The sequence below is a fragment of the Bos indicus genome, chromosome 13 (assembly GCF_029378745.1).
Source record: "Bos indicus isolate NIAB-ARS_2022 breed Sahiwal x Tharparkar chromosome 13, NIAB-ARS_B.indTharparkar_mat_pri_1.0, whole genome shotgun sequence".
NCBI lineage: Eukaryota > Metazoa > Chordata > Mammalia > Artiodactyla > Bovidae > Bos > Bos indicus.
Window position 1 is genome coordinate 64888835 of NC_091772.1, and position 15814 is coordinate 64904648.

General features: G+C 38.8%; 1 protein-coding gene across 11 annotated transcripts in view; it reads right to left on the bottom strand.

Moving 5' to 3' along the window:
- Positions 1-15450, bottom strand: part of CPNE1 (copine 1) — a 37774-nt gene extending 22324 nt beyond the window's left edge. For 2 of the 11 annotated variants that reach the window (XM_019972328.2, XM_019972323.2), the window contains exon 1: positions 5494-5723. In XM_019972328.2, the coding sequence (XP_019827887.2) occupies positions 5494-5508 (15 nt within the window). In that variant the 5' untranslated portion in view covers positions 5509-5723. Of the gene's footprint in view, positions 1-3919; positions 7311-9908; positions 9994-13102; positions 13210-15267 lie in introns of those variants that run through there. The other 9 variants (XM_070801572.1, XR_002182016.2, XM_019972330.2 and 6 more) reach the window with 9 other exon arrangements.
- Positions 15451-15814: the final 364 nt, after the last annotated feature.

Here is a 15814-nt window from a genome sequence, read left to right on the forward strand (position 1 = left end):
TGGAAAGCAGACAACCGTGAGTTATAGAAATTTAGTAATCTCTCCTGAGCAAGAAAAGGAGACATATTAGCACACAGTCCACCCTTTTAAGATGGTAAAGACCATTCTAGATATTTCTGGATATTCCAAACAGCTGATTTCATTCTGTAATTTTTCAAATGCTTAGTCAAACTGTCATGATTTTAAAAACAGCTCAGCAACTATCTGGAATTTATTACGTCTAGTCTAAAACTTTCTCAAACAAGCTAGGAATTCAAACTCAAATTCAGGCTAAAACTTTTAAGATAAAGAAAAAAGTTATAAACATTTTTCAAGAGTTCTGGTTAAAAGGAACAGCCCGCTATTTTCTCTGCAACTCCAATTCAGTTTTTTGTTTTTTAAAGAGACTCTATGGAGTTTATGCAAACTTTTTATTTGCTAATTTTTTTCCAGAAGTTGAACAAACGTGGAATGGACAAAATCAGAGCATCAGTGTCAGAAACCAGCAATATTTTTGATTTCTAGCCCCACTTCCCCACTTCAAATACCTAACATACTCATGCAAAAACAAAGAAGGAAAACAAAGTTTTAAAGATATGTGCAAGTGACAATATATTCTGAATATTTCTTTTCCCATTTCCTAACCATTAAAAAAAAAAAATTCACAGCCCCCTTTAAGACTCCTTTCATGAAAAGGAGCATCTGGTTTCCAGTTCTTTCTCAGTCCACATTAAAAAAGTGGCTTGCTAGCAAAACACACATAGTAAGTCTGAAAAAGTGGATACCACAGATATGACCTAGAATCAAGATTCCTCCCTGCAGTTCCAGGTATCCTCTTCTTTCCATACTTCAGCATTAGCAGACAAGGATAAGCAACAATCGTTATCTCCAAGATCACCAAAGCCACGTTTCCAAAGGCACAAAATATTTTCAAGAGTTTTTAAAAGACTCCAAAATATCTAATGGTATAGCTCAATAGAGTACGTCTGTGCAGTTAAAGCATTAAAAGCATCAGCCTGTTTTATTTCGTGACAAGTTTATTGAACAATATTCAAGACTTCATCTATAAAAACAAAAGTCTCTGCTGAATGAAGCCAAGGCAGTATTTTGCTGGCAATGTTGTGGCCATATTGGCAATAAGTCATTTTATTGGGTCTGCTTTCTAAAGTTTGGACTACTATAGAACTGCCAGTAAAACAATTTAAATGTTTGCAAGAGTGGGAAATAATTTTTTAAAGTAATCACTGCCAGAAATTCTTCCAGAAAATTTAACTAGCAGCAATTTTACATCTTCTTTACTCATTTTTAAAGTGTTCTTCAACTGATTGGTGGATTCATTTTTAAACACTTGACCCACACCTGTACACAATGACAGAACCCAATAAAAGGGACTCAGCTTGATTAAGGCTTTTGTGCATCCTTATTTTCATCCAAGGTACTTCCATCCAAAATGTATGTCTGTTTACTTCCATACACAGCCCTATATTTTCATCCAGTGGGTTAAGACTGACCTAATTACACTGAGTATTACTCTCTGAAATTCCAAATAAAGTTTCCTAATGGAATTTCCACTATCAATGCTTTGACAACTTGAAGCACAAAACTAGAAACTTATCACTTAATAGTGTTGTTAAAAAAAAAAAAAAGCCACTAATTCTACATCCAAACTACAGTGCACACAGAACACACCTCCAAATGTTGCTTTGGAACTAAATGTTTCACTGAAGTTCAAGAAAAGTTTACAAGTTTGCTTATTTATAAAATACATTTTATAGATTTCACTAACCCTTTAAACTAAAAAACAAACAAACAAAAAAAAAACATAAAAAAAAATGGAGGGGGGACCCACTAAATCTAAAAGTTTCTCTTCTATTAATGTCAGAGTCACCAAAAACAGGCAATAAAGTTTACACAGAAGATTGAAAACATCATGATAGTGTTAACAAATGCACAAAACTTTGAGCAAAGCTTTACAAATCCTTCATACCATACAAAGCAAATGAGAAAATAATGTAAATTTTCATCCCAAACCTTATTCTTAGGAGAAAATTTGCAGGAAGAGAGGTATGAATAGTTTCACAGAACATATTTTCAAGAATTTTTTAAAAACTCAAACTCCAATCAGAACTAGATGAACAGTATGCTTAGCAGTTAGCACTATGTTAATAAGTCTTAGATACACAAAAATCAAGTTCCAGAGGGCAAAGTATTTAATTACATTTCACAACAAGAGAAGCACTGTTGTGAGACCAAATATGAAACACAATTCTCTCCAATTTCTACACAAACCACTATTTTTAAAATTTATTTAATTTGGTAAACAATGAAATCAAGTTTTCCTTTTTAGCATTTATCTAAAATGTACGAATAACAAAGTAGTTGCAATGAAGTATATGAAATATTTAATAAGAATTTATGAACACATAACCAAAATAAATTGTGAAAAATAAAGACTTTCATCTTCAAACAACCCATTTTTCTAAAATGAAAATAGCTTTCCAATTGGGAAAAAAATCTGCAGTTGAAATAAGATTCCCAAGCAGTGCTGAAGTTTTCTGCACTCTCTGTCTTTGGAATGAGAAATGATTACTTAACAGAAAACTTAAATTGAACAGCATATATAAACATATTGCTTTTTTAGTTGAGGAGGCAATTATCTAGTGATCTGTCAAAGCAAATTTGTATTCGTGAATTACCAAAAGACCCACAACACAGCCATCTCATCTTTGAAAGTCTAAATAATCCTTTCCCTAAACAAAAAATCCTGTACTGTCAATCCTCTAAGATTGTAGTGATGAAAAGGCTTTCCAAATCTTACCACACAAATGAAACTGTTGCCATTCTTAACTCTAAATTACAAGAGACGCTGTATTTAAGCGTTCTGCTGAATTGCAACACCAAAAAGGCACTATTTTTCTTAAATAGAAAATACTTCTTTTAAAAGGCTGACCCCTTTACAAGTACATTGATTTGTAGGAAATGTTGGGGATGTTTCAAACCAAGACAGAGGCCCATGTAAAAGACAAATTTGTTTTTCATGATATCTCACCAATCTCCCATTCCGTTTATAATATGTGACACATCTTTAGAGCATTTTAAGAAAAGTAACCATAAGTAGAGCCTTTTGCGGCAGTGAGTAGGACGTTGTAAGGCAAATGTTTTCATGACAAGGACACTCACCAACCAGAACCCATGTGGTCCTCCTGCCTTAGTGTCCTGAATGCCAAAGTATGAAAGGGCAAGAAGTCTCAGTTCTCTCCCCTCTAACAGCGGCACTTGTACTCTTTAGAATTTTTGCAAACAGGCTCCTGATCAATCAACTAGACCAAAAAGCCTCCAAGTAACAGGATTAAGTACATATCAATCTATGGGCTAGTTTATGGATCTTTTCCTATCACACTATTAATAGTTAACAAAACTAACAACTGCAACTTCAATTTTAAAAACCTATATATAATGATGCTTTCTTATGAATGGACGATTATTTAGTTTTATAAGTCATTTCAGATAAATTTGGGACAGGAGGAAATTGCCAGAACATTAGAGTCCATCTTGGGCAGGATTTCAACTTAGGCATCTTAAACAATGATTACTGAAAGTGGTTTCTGGTTTTTTATGCCGTCCAAACAACAGGCACGATTTTTAAACTGACTAAACTACAACTCGGCGGTCAAACCAAAAAGGCTCTGGTAGGTAGAGGACTCTGTTTTACTTTTGTGGCAAATGTCTTATTCCACACAGTTTTAAGTGTGACAATAGAAATTAAAAGTTCAAGGTTATAGCAGAAACCAAGTGTGGAGTTTTATAATAGAAAAACAACAACAAAGCAGTTCTGCTCATTTACAAATGAGTCAATGAGGCAAACAAAGCAGCAACTTCAGAAGCAGGACTGTCTATACAGCAAGAACCCTCAAGAAGCAATAAAGGTACATACAGTGAATCTGTATACAGAGATTTTATTCAATTTTAAAAGAAAACGAGAACTTTAGACAATGCTTTGACCCTATAACAAAGCAAATCTGTCCAGCTTTGAACCAAATTCCAAGAGTAGCCAGCTTCTATTTTTCAGCAGCTGGCAAGAGCACCCTTAATGAGCTCTATTGACATTTCTATCTTCTTCATCCATATGGTATAAAACAAAAACCAATCTAGACTCCTTGATAAGCTTTATGTGGTCATTTGAGTTTTACAAATGGTTTCTCTAATGGTATGCCAAAATCATTTTTGTGTTCTCTCGAGACAGCTTTACTATAACATACAGCAATGTTTATCTCGGTAGTGAGTCTTCTGTAAACAGTCAACCAACACTCTATGTCATGGAAACCAATCTATATGCAATTGAAACAATCCACAGGTTCTAACCTGGAAACACTAGAAAAACAATCTGAATGCATTAATCACAGCACTATGAAGACTATATCTACCCTATGAAGAATGATGTGAACAGCTACCCTAATACAAGTTTTACTTTCCTAGAGCCAATAGGTCTGTCATTTAAGTCAATGACAGCAGCTGTGGCTTCATCCCGAGATTCGAAAGCCACCATAGCTTCACCGGTGGGCATACCTTTTTCATTGTACTTTAAACACACTGAGCCTGGGATCACTTGATAACCGTAAAAGAAATCTAAAATCTCATCAATAGACACAGTGAAGGGCATGTTCTGTACTTTAATTATTGTTGGTCCTGGTTTTCCAGAACTAGATCCAAAGCCAGGAGGACCACCAATGTGGATTGGGCCAGGGCCAGGGCCAGGACCAGGACCAAAGGCTGGAGGGCCACTCAAATGCCCAGGGGCATTTCCAAGGCCAGGGGGCCCACTTCCAAAGCCAGGGGGGCCACCTAAGCTACCAGGGCCATTTCCAAAATTCTGAGGGCCCCCTCCAAATCCTGGTCCACTTAAATTATTTGGTCCACCTCCAAAACCTGGAACATCCAGTCCTAGACCAGGCAAACCACTATTTCCAACTGAAGGCATTCCAGGCCTAGCATCACCAAAGGCCCCTCCTAATCCTGGAGGAGGGAGTGGTGGTCCAAAGGCATTTGACCCACCAAAATTACCAGGAAAGTTAAATGGAGGCCCACTGTTGGCCTCCTTAGATCCTACAGCCAAGAAGGCATGCTCTTCACCTCCTGCACTAGGCATTCCCGCACCGGGCATTCCCACACCAGGCATTCCCGCAGCAGGCATTCCTGCACTGGGAATTCCTGCATTAGGCATTCCTGCAGCAGGCATTCCCGCATTGGGCATTCCCGCAGCAGGTATTCCTGCATTGGGCATTCCCGCATTAGGCAGTCCCGCACTGGGCATTCCTGAACTGGGCAATCCCGCATTGGGCATTCCCACATTGGGAATTCCTGGAACTGCAGGATTACCTGGCACAGACATCTTTAACCCCTTTTTTCCTTGGGCAGGAGGATTTTTCTCAATCTCTCTCATATCTTCTAAAGTAACTACATGAACAAAAGCTTCTCTCCCATTAAGTTTTTTACGGTGTAAGCGTTCAGACTTACGTGCATCATCTTCATTTTTAAACTGAACCAATGCCTGTCCTAGACCTTGCCCATTGTTATCAACAAGAACATGTACAGCATTTTCATCCACTGGGATTCCTTCTAGGAACTGAAGAACATCCATCTTGGTAATGCTGAAGGGAATATTTGTTATATGGGCACAGACTTTGGCAGAGGTGACATCCCCCTCCGGATTTAAGATCATTTCCCTCTGGTCATAGCTGAAGTTCTGCAGTCTTTTTCGAATCATATCTATCTTTTCTAGCATACCTTTCTTGGTAATTGGATGAACTTGAATAAAGCGATTACCCATGTATTGTTTATGACGACACAGAGCAGCCTTATAGTCAGCCTCATTCCTGAACTCTACGAAGCCTTCACCCGTTGCTTTCCCATTGGGTCCATAAGCAATATAAATACTATCTTCCACAATATCCAACTTTTTAAAAAAATCAATGACATGTTTGTTTTCTGCTTCAAATGGCAGCCCTTTCAAGTAAACACAAAAACCAGCCTCATGTGGTGATCTTGACCTTGACCTTTTCTGCCCACTGGGCGATTTTGACCTGGGAAGTGGCTGAGGAGGGGGATGGGTTTGTCCAGAAGGTCCTATACTTTGCTTAAAAGTGATATGGCCTCCAGCAGCTACCCACTGTCTCTCTGTGGCAGGACTAACTTCCACATAGCGTTGAATCATCAGCATTCTGTTTCGTTTCAAAGCTTCAAATGTATCTTGAGGGGAGAGAAACTTAACCAATCCATTCCCATTATTTCGACCTACATGATCTTTCAACAAATGCACCGCATCAACACGGAGCCCATGGAAAAAATCTCGGACATCATTTTCCATTGCAGAAAAGGGCATTCCATGCACACTGACATACAGATCATCAGGGTTGATGGGAAGTGGTTTCACACTGCTTTGCGAGTTCATCTGGACAGGGTTAACAGGATTCAATGGACCCAGAAACACAGGGTTCAGGTTATTGTTCAGATTCACAGGTGCTCCAGAGCCATTCATTCCAGCAGGTAGAGGTGCCACAGGTGGTGGGTTCAAAGGTGGCATGCCTGACATGGGTGGCAGTGGGGTCATGGGTGGCACAGAAGGGACTGGGGGAATTGGGGGCACAGGAGGCACAGGAGGCATTGTAGGTACCGGAGGAGGAACTGGAATTGGGGGAATAGACGGCATTGGCGGCAAAGATGGCATCGCTGGGATTGGAGGAATTGGTGGAGGTGGGACTGTGTTCATCGGAGAGGCTGTGCTCGGAACAGTTGAGCTAAACGTTGGGCTCCCAAAGGAAGCCCCCATATTTGGAGGAGCCGTTCCTATGCTGGCTGTGGAAAATGTCTGTATGTTTTTGCTGCTTTCATGAACAGAAGTGGTGGCAGTAACTACACTGGGTGAAGGATTATTAAAGTTGGGTACTGTTGTAGGCAAGTTCACCCTGCCACTCATTCCTGAGCTAGGTGGCGGTCCTGATCTACTAGCATTTGCCGGTGGTATATCTAGGTTGGCAGTTTCAAAACGCCTACGACTCAGTTCAATCATATTCTGCATTTCCGTTTTACTACTCAACAACAGTGTTACTTTTGACCCTTTAATTGTACCACCTGTGCGCATCATACCAAGCCTTGCATCTTCATCAGTGGCAAAAACGATGAAAGCCTCACCCAGTTCACCCCCTACAATATGCACGCCCCCATCAGGAATGGTCAATCCAGAGAAGAAGTGGCGAATGTCCATGGTCCCCGCCACAATTGGGAGACCTTGCAAACGGATGACCACAGCCATGCTGCGCTGAAACCACACACACCTGCAGATGAGAAAAGGCAACGGCCAGGTCAGACTCCTGTTTATCACACCAAGTTTTCAGCTATAAGAATGACCAGCTACCGTATTAGGCCCTCAAGTAGTCCCTTAAACTATCACAAGCAATGTCATTTTTTAAAATGTGGATATTCTAAAAACTGGGTACTATATGCCATTTACAATGTAAAACCCAATTTCAACGTCCAAAAGACATTAATTCTGAAAACAATTAAAAGTTCAAGACTCAAAAGTTTCAGGGGAAAAAACCACCAAAGGACAATAAAATCACCAATTATTTCATCAGTCTGGCCACTAATTATTCAATAAGATTTAAAAGAAATGTGCATGTCAAATCAGGAAACAAAGTTTATCTACAGGGGAAAAGATACAAAGAATGTGTCAAAGGTAATAGTTAAAACTGGCTCAGAATCTTCCTTATAAACTTAATAACTTTGTAGAACTATTGTAAAATTATTCTATATGGCTTGATCTCATAACAATGAATTTCAAATAACACTAAAGCAGATTCAAGTCTCAAATAAGTGGTTCCATATTTCACCCTAGGATGAAACAATTTATTAAAAAAATATTTTTATTAAAAAAATGATACATGGGATTATGCATTACATATAAGGTTAACACATACTAAGTATCCCAAAGAAATACTGAATAAAATAGCCAAAATGTTAGATATCTGAAGTCATCACTCCAAAAAGTAGAACCTGGTTACAGCGCCATTCAACATGGCTGTTCCAGTTAAAACTCAGGTCCAAGGACTCATTCTCAAACCCTCATTTAATAAGGTCTTGTCTATCCCACAGAGAGGGCTGATAATGAAAAAGAGCTATTTTTTGTTTTTGAACTAGTGAATGAACTTTATTCAGTGATTGTGACCCAACATAACTCCTATGGTATTTCTGGGTGCTCACTCATCTCCATAGATAATGTCCATTTTGATATAATCAAAAAGAAAAATTTCTCCCAGACTTAAATAAAATTTCAGTATTTCAGTTCGTATAGTTTCTAAGAATAAGTGCAAAAGCAGCCATTTGTAAAGTGATCCAAAACAAATTCTTGGGGCTGAAAAAATATATTAATTTGAAATTTATGTGGTCAACAACATAGGATGTTTTCCAAGCCATTTTAAAAATCGACTTTGAAACATAAATCTATTAAACTGGCTCTGTGATCTTAGGAAAATGATAAATTATGTGAGCTGTGGCTTCATCACTTCTCAAATAAGAACAAAGAAGAGCAAAGTTTCCTGCTGCAAGTTCTAAGGATACTAACTCCATGAAAGCAGCTTTCCAATGTCAAATATTACATGAATACTAATTTGAGGCAACAAAATCTGCAATTATATCTCAATATTACGACTGCTGTACACAAGAGAAATACATTGTTTGGCTTTCAGACGCTTTTCTCACACACACCTACACAAAAATAAAAGCCACTTTCAAATTTAACCTAGAAAGATGGATTGGCAAACACAAAATAAAACCATATAGAACACTAGAAATCTGAAAAGAGGGGGAAGCTTTTCATTTTTGGTCGAAAGGATCAGTAAGAAAAATTAATACTAAACACATCACACTGATAGACTCTTTTGCCCTTATTTACTATTTAGCAGTCTCTAAGAAGTTCATCAAGAAGGTTCTGATTCATTAAATCAAATTCTCGTTCCTTACTAATTCTAAAAGATTGGCTATACAGCAAAGCTAAGACAATAATCCATTCAACTTCAAAAATCACTTAATCACTAATTGGGGGAAACATCTTGGGTAATCTAAATCCCCAAAACTTGAGAGAGAGACAAAGAGTATGTTAGTTTGCATTAGGACAGTAAGATGAGAATTTTAATATGTCCCAAGAATTAAACACAGGGCTAAAGTGACATACACAGTTAAGTCTTCAAACCATCTGCCGCTGAGAGAGGGGATTTAGTCAAAGTCTGTACAAGGTACATACGAAAACATGATATTGAAGGTCTGCCCAGATTACCATCTAGAAAAGGGCTGAGTAAACCAAAGTAGCGCACAAGATTTATTCATACAGCCATCCAAAAAGGGAGAAGGTTTTAGGTTCTGAAAAAACATGAAATAAAATCTGCTATTCTGCTACAAAGTACCTGTCTGACAGATGAGTCATTTCAATCTATCTTGCTTGAGCATATCCTAGTTATTTAACAAGAGGGTCAGATTCCAATCAATAAGGTTCCATCTAAAGTCAATTTGTATTCTAAAACATATGACATATATACTTCTACCATTTTCTCTACCTATTCCACAAAGGAATATTAAAAAAACCATACCAATAATAAGCACCTCTATTTGTAGGTGGTCTAAAATGATACCGAGGAAAGAAAACAGCGACTTACTTCCTAATAATGAGGAATTCAGCAGGAGAAATGCATCCATAGGAAACTGACTCCCAAAGGAATCAACAATGTTCAAGACACCCATCCACCCCAAAACCATCCCTCAAATAAGCTTGTTTAAAAACAAAGAATAAAAAACAGTTATTATATGTATTTTCATGTTATTTAATAAGCTATCTCATTTTATTTTGTATAAAAACAAACCCTCTATTCAAATTCTCTTACCTGATAAAACAAGAGATGTATTTTCTTAACAAGAAGTAGAGGTCAAGTCAATCCTGTGGGCAACCAATTAAAACCAACTTTTAGACTGCAATAGAGAATAAATGGAGGCAAAAATCAATGCAGGAAACACAAAAATACGCACAGGCCACACTGAACTGTATATTACGAAGGCGAGTATGAAACCACTGGAGTACATCTTTATGAAGTATTAGAAAAAAATATAGATACCAAAATCCCACATGTTTATTATTTATTATTTGGTATTGCTTTCAAATGCTTTCTCTCAAAATATTATATATTTACACACATCAAGAATGTGTCATAAATTAGCCCAAGAAGAATGAATCAATTGAAAACTAAAACAGTCACAAAGCTCAACTTCACATCTGGTAATTGCTTTAATCACTTGATGATTAAACCAGTCCAGAAAATTCCATAACACAAGTCCAACTGCAATCTATCTCCTCAGATTCCCATCAAATTTTTACAAAAAAGCACAAATTCACAAAGTAACAGTTACTGGACAAATTAAGTCATCAACTCAAGCGTATTCATGGAAATTACTGCCGTTACTCTTTCAAGATATTTTCCTTTGCACCAAAATAGCAATCAAACAACAAAAAAACACAAATGAAGTAAAAGTTCTGGCTGTAGGAGTAATTCCTAGTTAAAACCACCAGAGTTCAAAATATTAAGGGAAAGTTTTTTTCTTCTAACATACCAAACTTGTCCCAAGAAACTTGTTAAAAAAAAAAAATCCAGCATATTAAGAGTACTTCCAAAGTAAAAACACATCACTCATCTTTCACTGCAATTTCTCCCAAACTGGTGAAGTTATGAACAATTCACAAGCAATTTATATGACCAAACGATTAGACAACTATATTCAAGAGTAGAAGAAAATTGTCACTGTTAGGTATTAAGATTACCCACAGAAGCCTACTTAGAATGATGATGCCTATTTTTAGCTATCTGTCAAGATCAAGATACCACCACTGAGCTTAATATGCATCACTGGAAAGACATATTCAAAAGTTTCAGTGTTACTCCAAACTTTTCTGAAGAACAAGCTAAAATAAACATCAACATCCACTCAAATTACTAAAGAACACTGAGATTGTTTTGCCACAAAGTTATGCTGTATGTCATAAACAACACTTACAAAAGTCCAGAGCATTGTGTTAAATCTTTTAATAGTTGTACAATCAATACTAATTTGTGTAGAATTCTAAAACTCTTTATTTAAAAAGCCACATCCAGTAGTTTAACAGGTCACAAAAGGCAATGTAAAACAGAAAAAAGCTTGCTTTACATAAAGTTTATGTTCAAAGAAGAGCATGAATTATTGCAGGTTTTTTCCCCTAAATGTACAAGTTTGACTAGGGTAATTTTCTAGTTAAGCACTTGTGATGATTCCTACTGGAGATTCCAATTCAAAAGGTCTGGTGGGGGGGGGCGGGGGGCGGGGTCAGGCCATGTGCCCTGAAGGCAAGGGAAACAAGTTCCTCAGCCTCCTCCCTTTCAGACCAGAGAAGGTAAGTAAGATACGTCCACCCACAGAGGAACAAGCTTGGTATCAGCCAGTTAAGCCCAAAGGGAACATGCTGTATCTACTCCCAAAAATGTCTACAGGGTTGCCAAAAATTACTAAACAAGGAGAAAAGTTAAAAGAACCAGCTGAATTTGACAAATCTCTAGCTGAAGTGTATGTAACATGTTGAATTTACATGTTACAAAATCAATCAAGACATAAATTGTTAATCTTCACTATTTCAGCAAAAGAGAAGCTCCACCTCATCCCATACCAAAGAAAAGTACACAGGAAGCTCAGGCTAGAAGCCAGAACTTCAGAACTCTTCGTACTACATCCTTTCCTTCAAATAGAAATCCTGAGAACTAAAGTACTTTTGTTTTCAACGTCTCACTTGGAAAGGGACTCAATGATTTAATAGAAGCATTACTGTTTAATAGAAGCATTAGGAACCTACTCATTCCTGCAGTCTAAATGTCAGCAAGCAACTAAAAGTAGGATACCAAAATGAAATATTCATTCCAATCACCTTAAGCTTTAATGAATTTTAGAAAGACTGAAAACAATTCTAAGCAATGAAACAATTCTAAGCAACAAAACATCTAAAATTCATGTTTTACCTTCTCATAGAGCTAAGGGAAAGAGAAAATGGGCTTGATTTGCCATTAAATCCACTCATATATTTTAGAACTAAAACAAGAAGCTTGCTTTAGTATACTTTTGCACTTTATCTTGAGGATTAACTCACAGTGGCTTTGTTTCCACTTTACAAATACCAGATACATGCACAAATATTTGCTACAAAATTTTAGCATATTATTATGAGAAGACAGATTTTCTTATTTACTAGCCATTCCAAAAACTTGGAATTTCAGGATAAAATGTCTGACAACAATCTTCTTTACCAGGAAGCCAAGGCACAGATAGGAACTTGACCATTTCCACTATTCATTTGGTAATAAACATCCAAAAGTGAATTTTAACTTGGTTTAATCAGTTTTTGATCACAAGAACCAGGGTACAGGTACAATCTAAGATCTTCAGATTCAAAAGAAAACAAACATAAGCACCCTTTGAATGTTCACCACAAAGATGAGTAATAGAGAACCAATTACAACGGGCACCATGCTACACGCAACATAACCACATCATGGTATGCATTATGAAAAAGAACATAGCTTCATCGACTTAATTTTGTCTCCATCCCCAAATGGATCACATTTCAGGTTCTGGGACCGGTCTTAAAACAAATTTTCTGACATTGAGGGAGATATAAACCTTTAATAGCATATTTCTCCACTTTCTCATTTATCTCCAGTCAGTATTCAAAGGCAGTGAATCAAAAAGACATTTCTAAATATGATATTTACGCTCTTGCAAAATTGCAAAAAAGACTATATTATTTTTTATATCCCCCCAAATGCCAACAAAGTTCATTGTCTTACTGGCTTTAGACTTCAAAGAAACAATATTTCTTCTAATCTAGCCAACCACATTCACCCTCACTACTGGTTTTAAGGCTTTAAATTTAATGAACTCTATGCAAACCAAAAGGTGTATGTGTGGTGGTAGTAAAATCTGACAAAACTATAAGTGATTTTTCTTAGTTGACCTAAAACACAACAACATTCACTTTTCCCACAAATATTTATCAAGCACTTACTGGCCAGGCAGAAGATCAGAGAAATGGAAGATAGTCACTGCGTTTTAGGCAGGGATATCTAAAAACATCTTTTGCGCAACCGTTACTGACAGTTCTTCCTATTTCATCTAGAGAAGAAAATATTCAATAGAAGGATGGAGTGACTATCTACAAAATGGAATAAAAACACCATGAATACTGTCGCTGAATTTCAACACCTGGAAAACACTGGCCCACAAAATCAAGTTTCACGTCTAAAAATTGTACCAACAACCCCCAAACTCATCATGCAAAAATCAAGTCATTTGGTATGTCAAAAAAAATGAAAGAAGTCTGGAGTTTTCTGGAATCAGCGTATAACAATATATTCCAAGTAACTACCATGATGGTTTCTAAAGCTTCACATTTTTCACCTAACAGATATGAACATAAAAAAACTGAAATTATGCATCACAATCCATAAACAAAATAACCAATAATAGAGCATATAAAAGTGATATAAAAATGTATTCCCTGCTTAATTAAAATTTTCCAGTAATAATCCCGAGCACATCCTCAACTTTTACAAAACAAGCCAAACATATCATTTTCTTCAGGGATTAATTACCATAAACATAATTTTTTAACCTCCTGCAACAGTTCCTCCCAGCTTTTTAATATTCTTAGAAAACGGCTGAACACAATTTCCTTCCACTAAATCCAGAAATCCTCCACGCTATCAAAACTACCAAGTACGACCCAGTCTGGTGTATGCCTATAATTAAAATACAAAACGCAACGAGAATGGCCTATATGTCCAGACTTCTAAGATTATTTTTTTCAATTGCAAATGCTCTGAAATGCATTAACAACGTAAATTAGATGATAAAATCCAAGGAAATTCATGTTAGTACTGCATTTTACAAAAATTACACCATTTAAAACCATACAAGAAGCTCTAAAACAAATACTTGTCCGAAGTCTCTCCTTCAACAAAACCTTCAGTTGCAATCAGTTTTTTAGTAGGTTATATCGACTGGCATCACCTTAATCTTGTATATTTTGGTTCCTGTCAACTATCCCAATTTACATTATGTCATCTCTGGGAATCCGGAGCAAGAAGGGTTTTAAGATCCAGAAACCTCGCTTATGTTGTCTATTTCCACTACACAGCTTTCGGTACGTTCAGAGCTGAATAACCCAGAGTAACCCTCACAGGAGCTCAAATTTTCCACTATACGGCAAACATAGTCCACGCACTTACAATCTAGCAACTAAGCCCCCTGCACTAGTGATCTTCCTGTCACTAACCTGTGGATTATCAAAGCCGCTCCCACTCATTTTTTTCACGTGGCCGCAAACTACCATCTCCAGCCTTCAATCAAAAACTCAGTTCACTCTCCATCAAAATCACCCAATCTCCGCATCCCATTGAACCTCCTCCACCTTAAATGCTGGAGGATCTCTCCCAAGGGACACGTAAAGTGATGCTCTTAGCAGACCCTTCCCTACGCGGGAACCAAGGGCCTAACGTCTTAACAATTCTCATAAGGCTCGCGAGGCGGACTCAACCCCATGCTACCCGTGCGGCCTTCTCCAATTAACTACACACCGGAGAACAAGCCCCGCCCCAACGCTGGGCCTCAGCAGCTTTTCAAGCAACCCCCTCTACCTTCAGGCCTCCATGGCGGCCGGCCAATTCTGACTTCCTTCCTACACTCAAGGGAGAGAACCGACTACAGCTCCCTCCCCACAGGTGTGTCCAGTCCCTTTTTTCAGGGGCCTCCATCCCACTGCCGGTGGAGGGAGTGTCCTCACTATGATTATCCCCTTACTTCGGGACACAGATATAATCTCTGCCCCACATGAGAGCATAGAGAATCTTGTTCATTCGGAATGTAGCGTGTTTTCACTGCAGTTCCCGTTCGTTTGCGGGCAGCTGGAGCACCCAGCTCTGGCTTCCTCCCCTCTCAGACAACGGGGGCGTCCTCGCTATGGCCTCGGGCCCTCTTCGATAGGCAGACCATCCTCTCAGGACTGAGAGGCGCAAGTGGCGCCCCAAGACCCCCTTAGCTAAGCCCCGACCCTTTTGTGTAGGGCGCTCGCTGCGGCGGGCTCCGAGGCCTTCGAAGGCCCCGCCCCGGGCCACCAAGGGGCGGCTCGAGCCCCGCACAGCCCCGCCCGTTCCGGGGCTGCAGGAGTCTTACCGGCGAGAGCTGCGCGGCACCTGAACCCAGACCCGAGTTACCCCCCGCGCGAGTGCCTCCGCCCCGCGGCCGGCAGCCCCAGCCCGAACGGCTTCCCGGAGCCCAGAGCAGCCACCTCCTTCTTCTCCGCTTCACAAGATGGCCGCCGGCCCGCTCCGCAGCTCAGCGTTCCAGAAAGGGCGGGGCGGAGTGACTAACGTCACGGGGCGGAGCGGCGCAAGCGGGCTGAGCATCTCGGGAAGCTCCCGGAAGTTGCCTGTGTTTCTTGTGAGAAGTTTGCGACGTTTGCGCACTAGCTTCGCCTTTAGGGGAGCGACGCTGCTTGATGGGATCCGCTCAAGTATTTGGCGCCTGGGTTCAAGCAGTTTCTTCTTTTCGAGCCTCTGCGAAAGGAGGAAAATACTGCCTACCTCGCAGAATTGTTTTGAGATTAAAAGGACCACAAAATGGTGGTGAAATTTAAAATTTTCAGCCCGGGGAGTATTACCAGTCCTCGTTAACCTCTCCACGACTGCACTTTGGTATGGTTTTATTATAGAAAAAATTA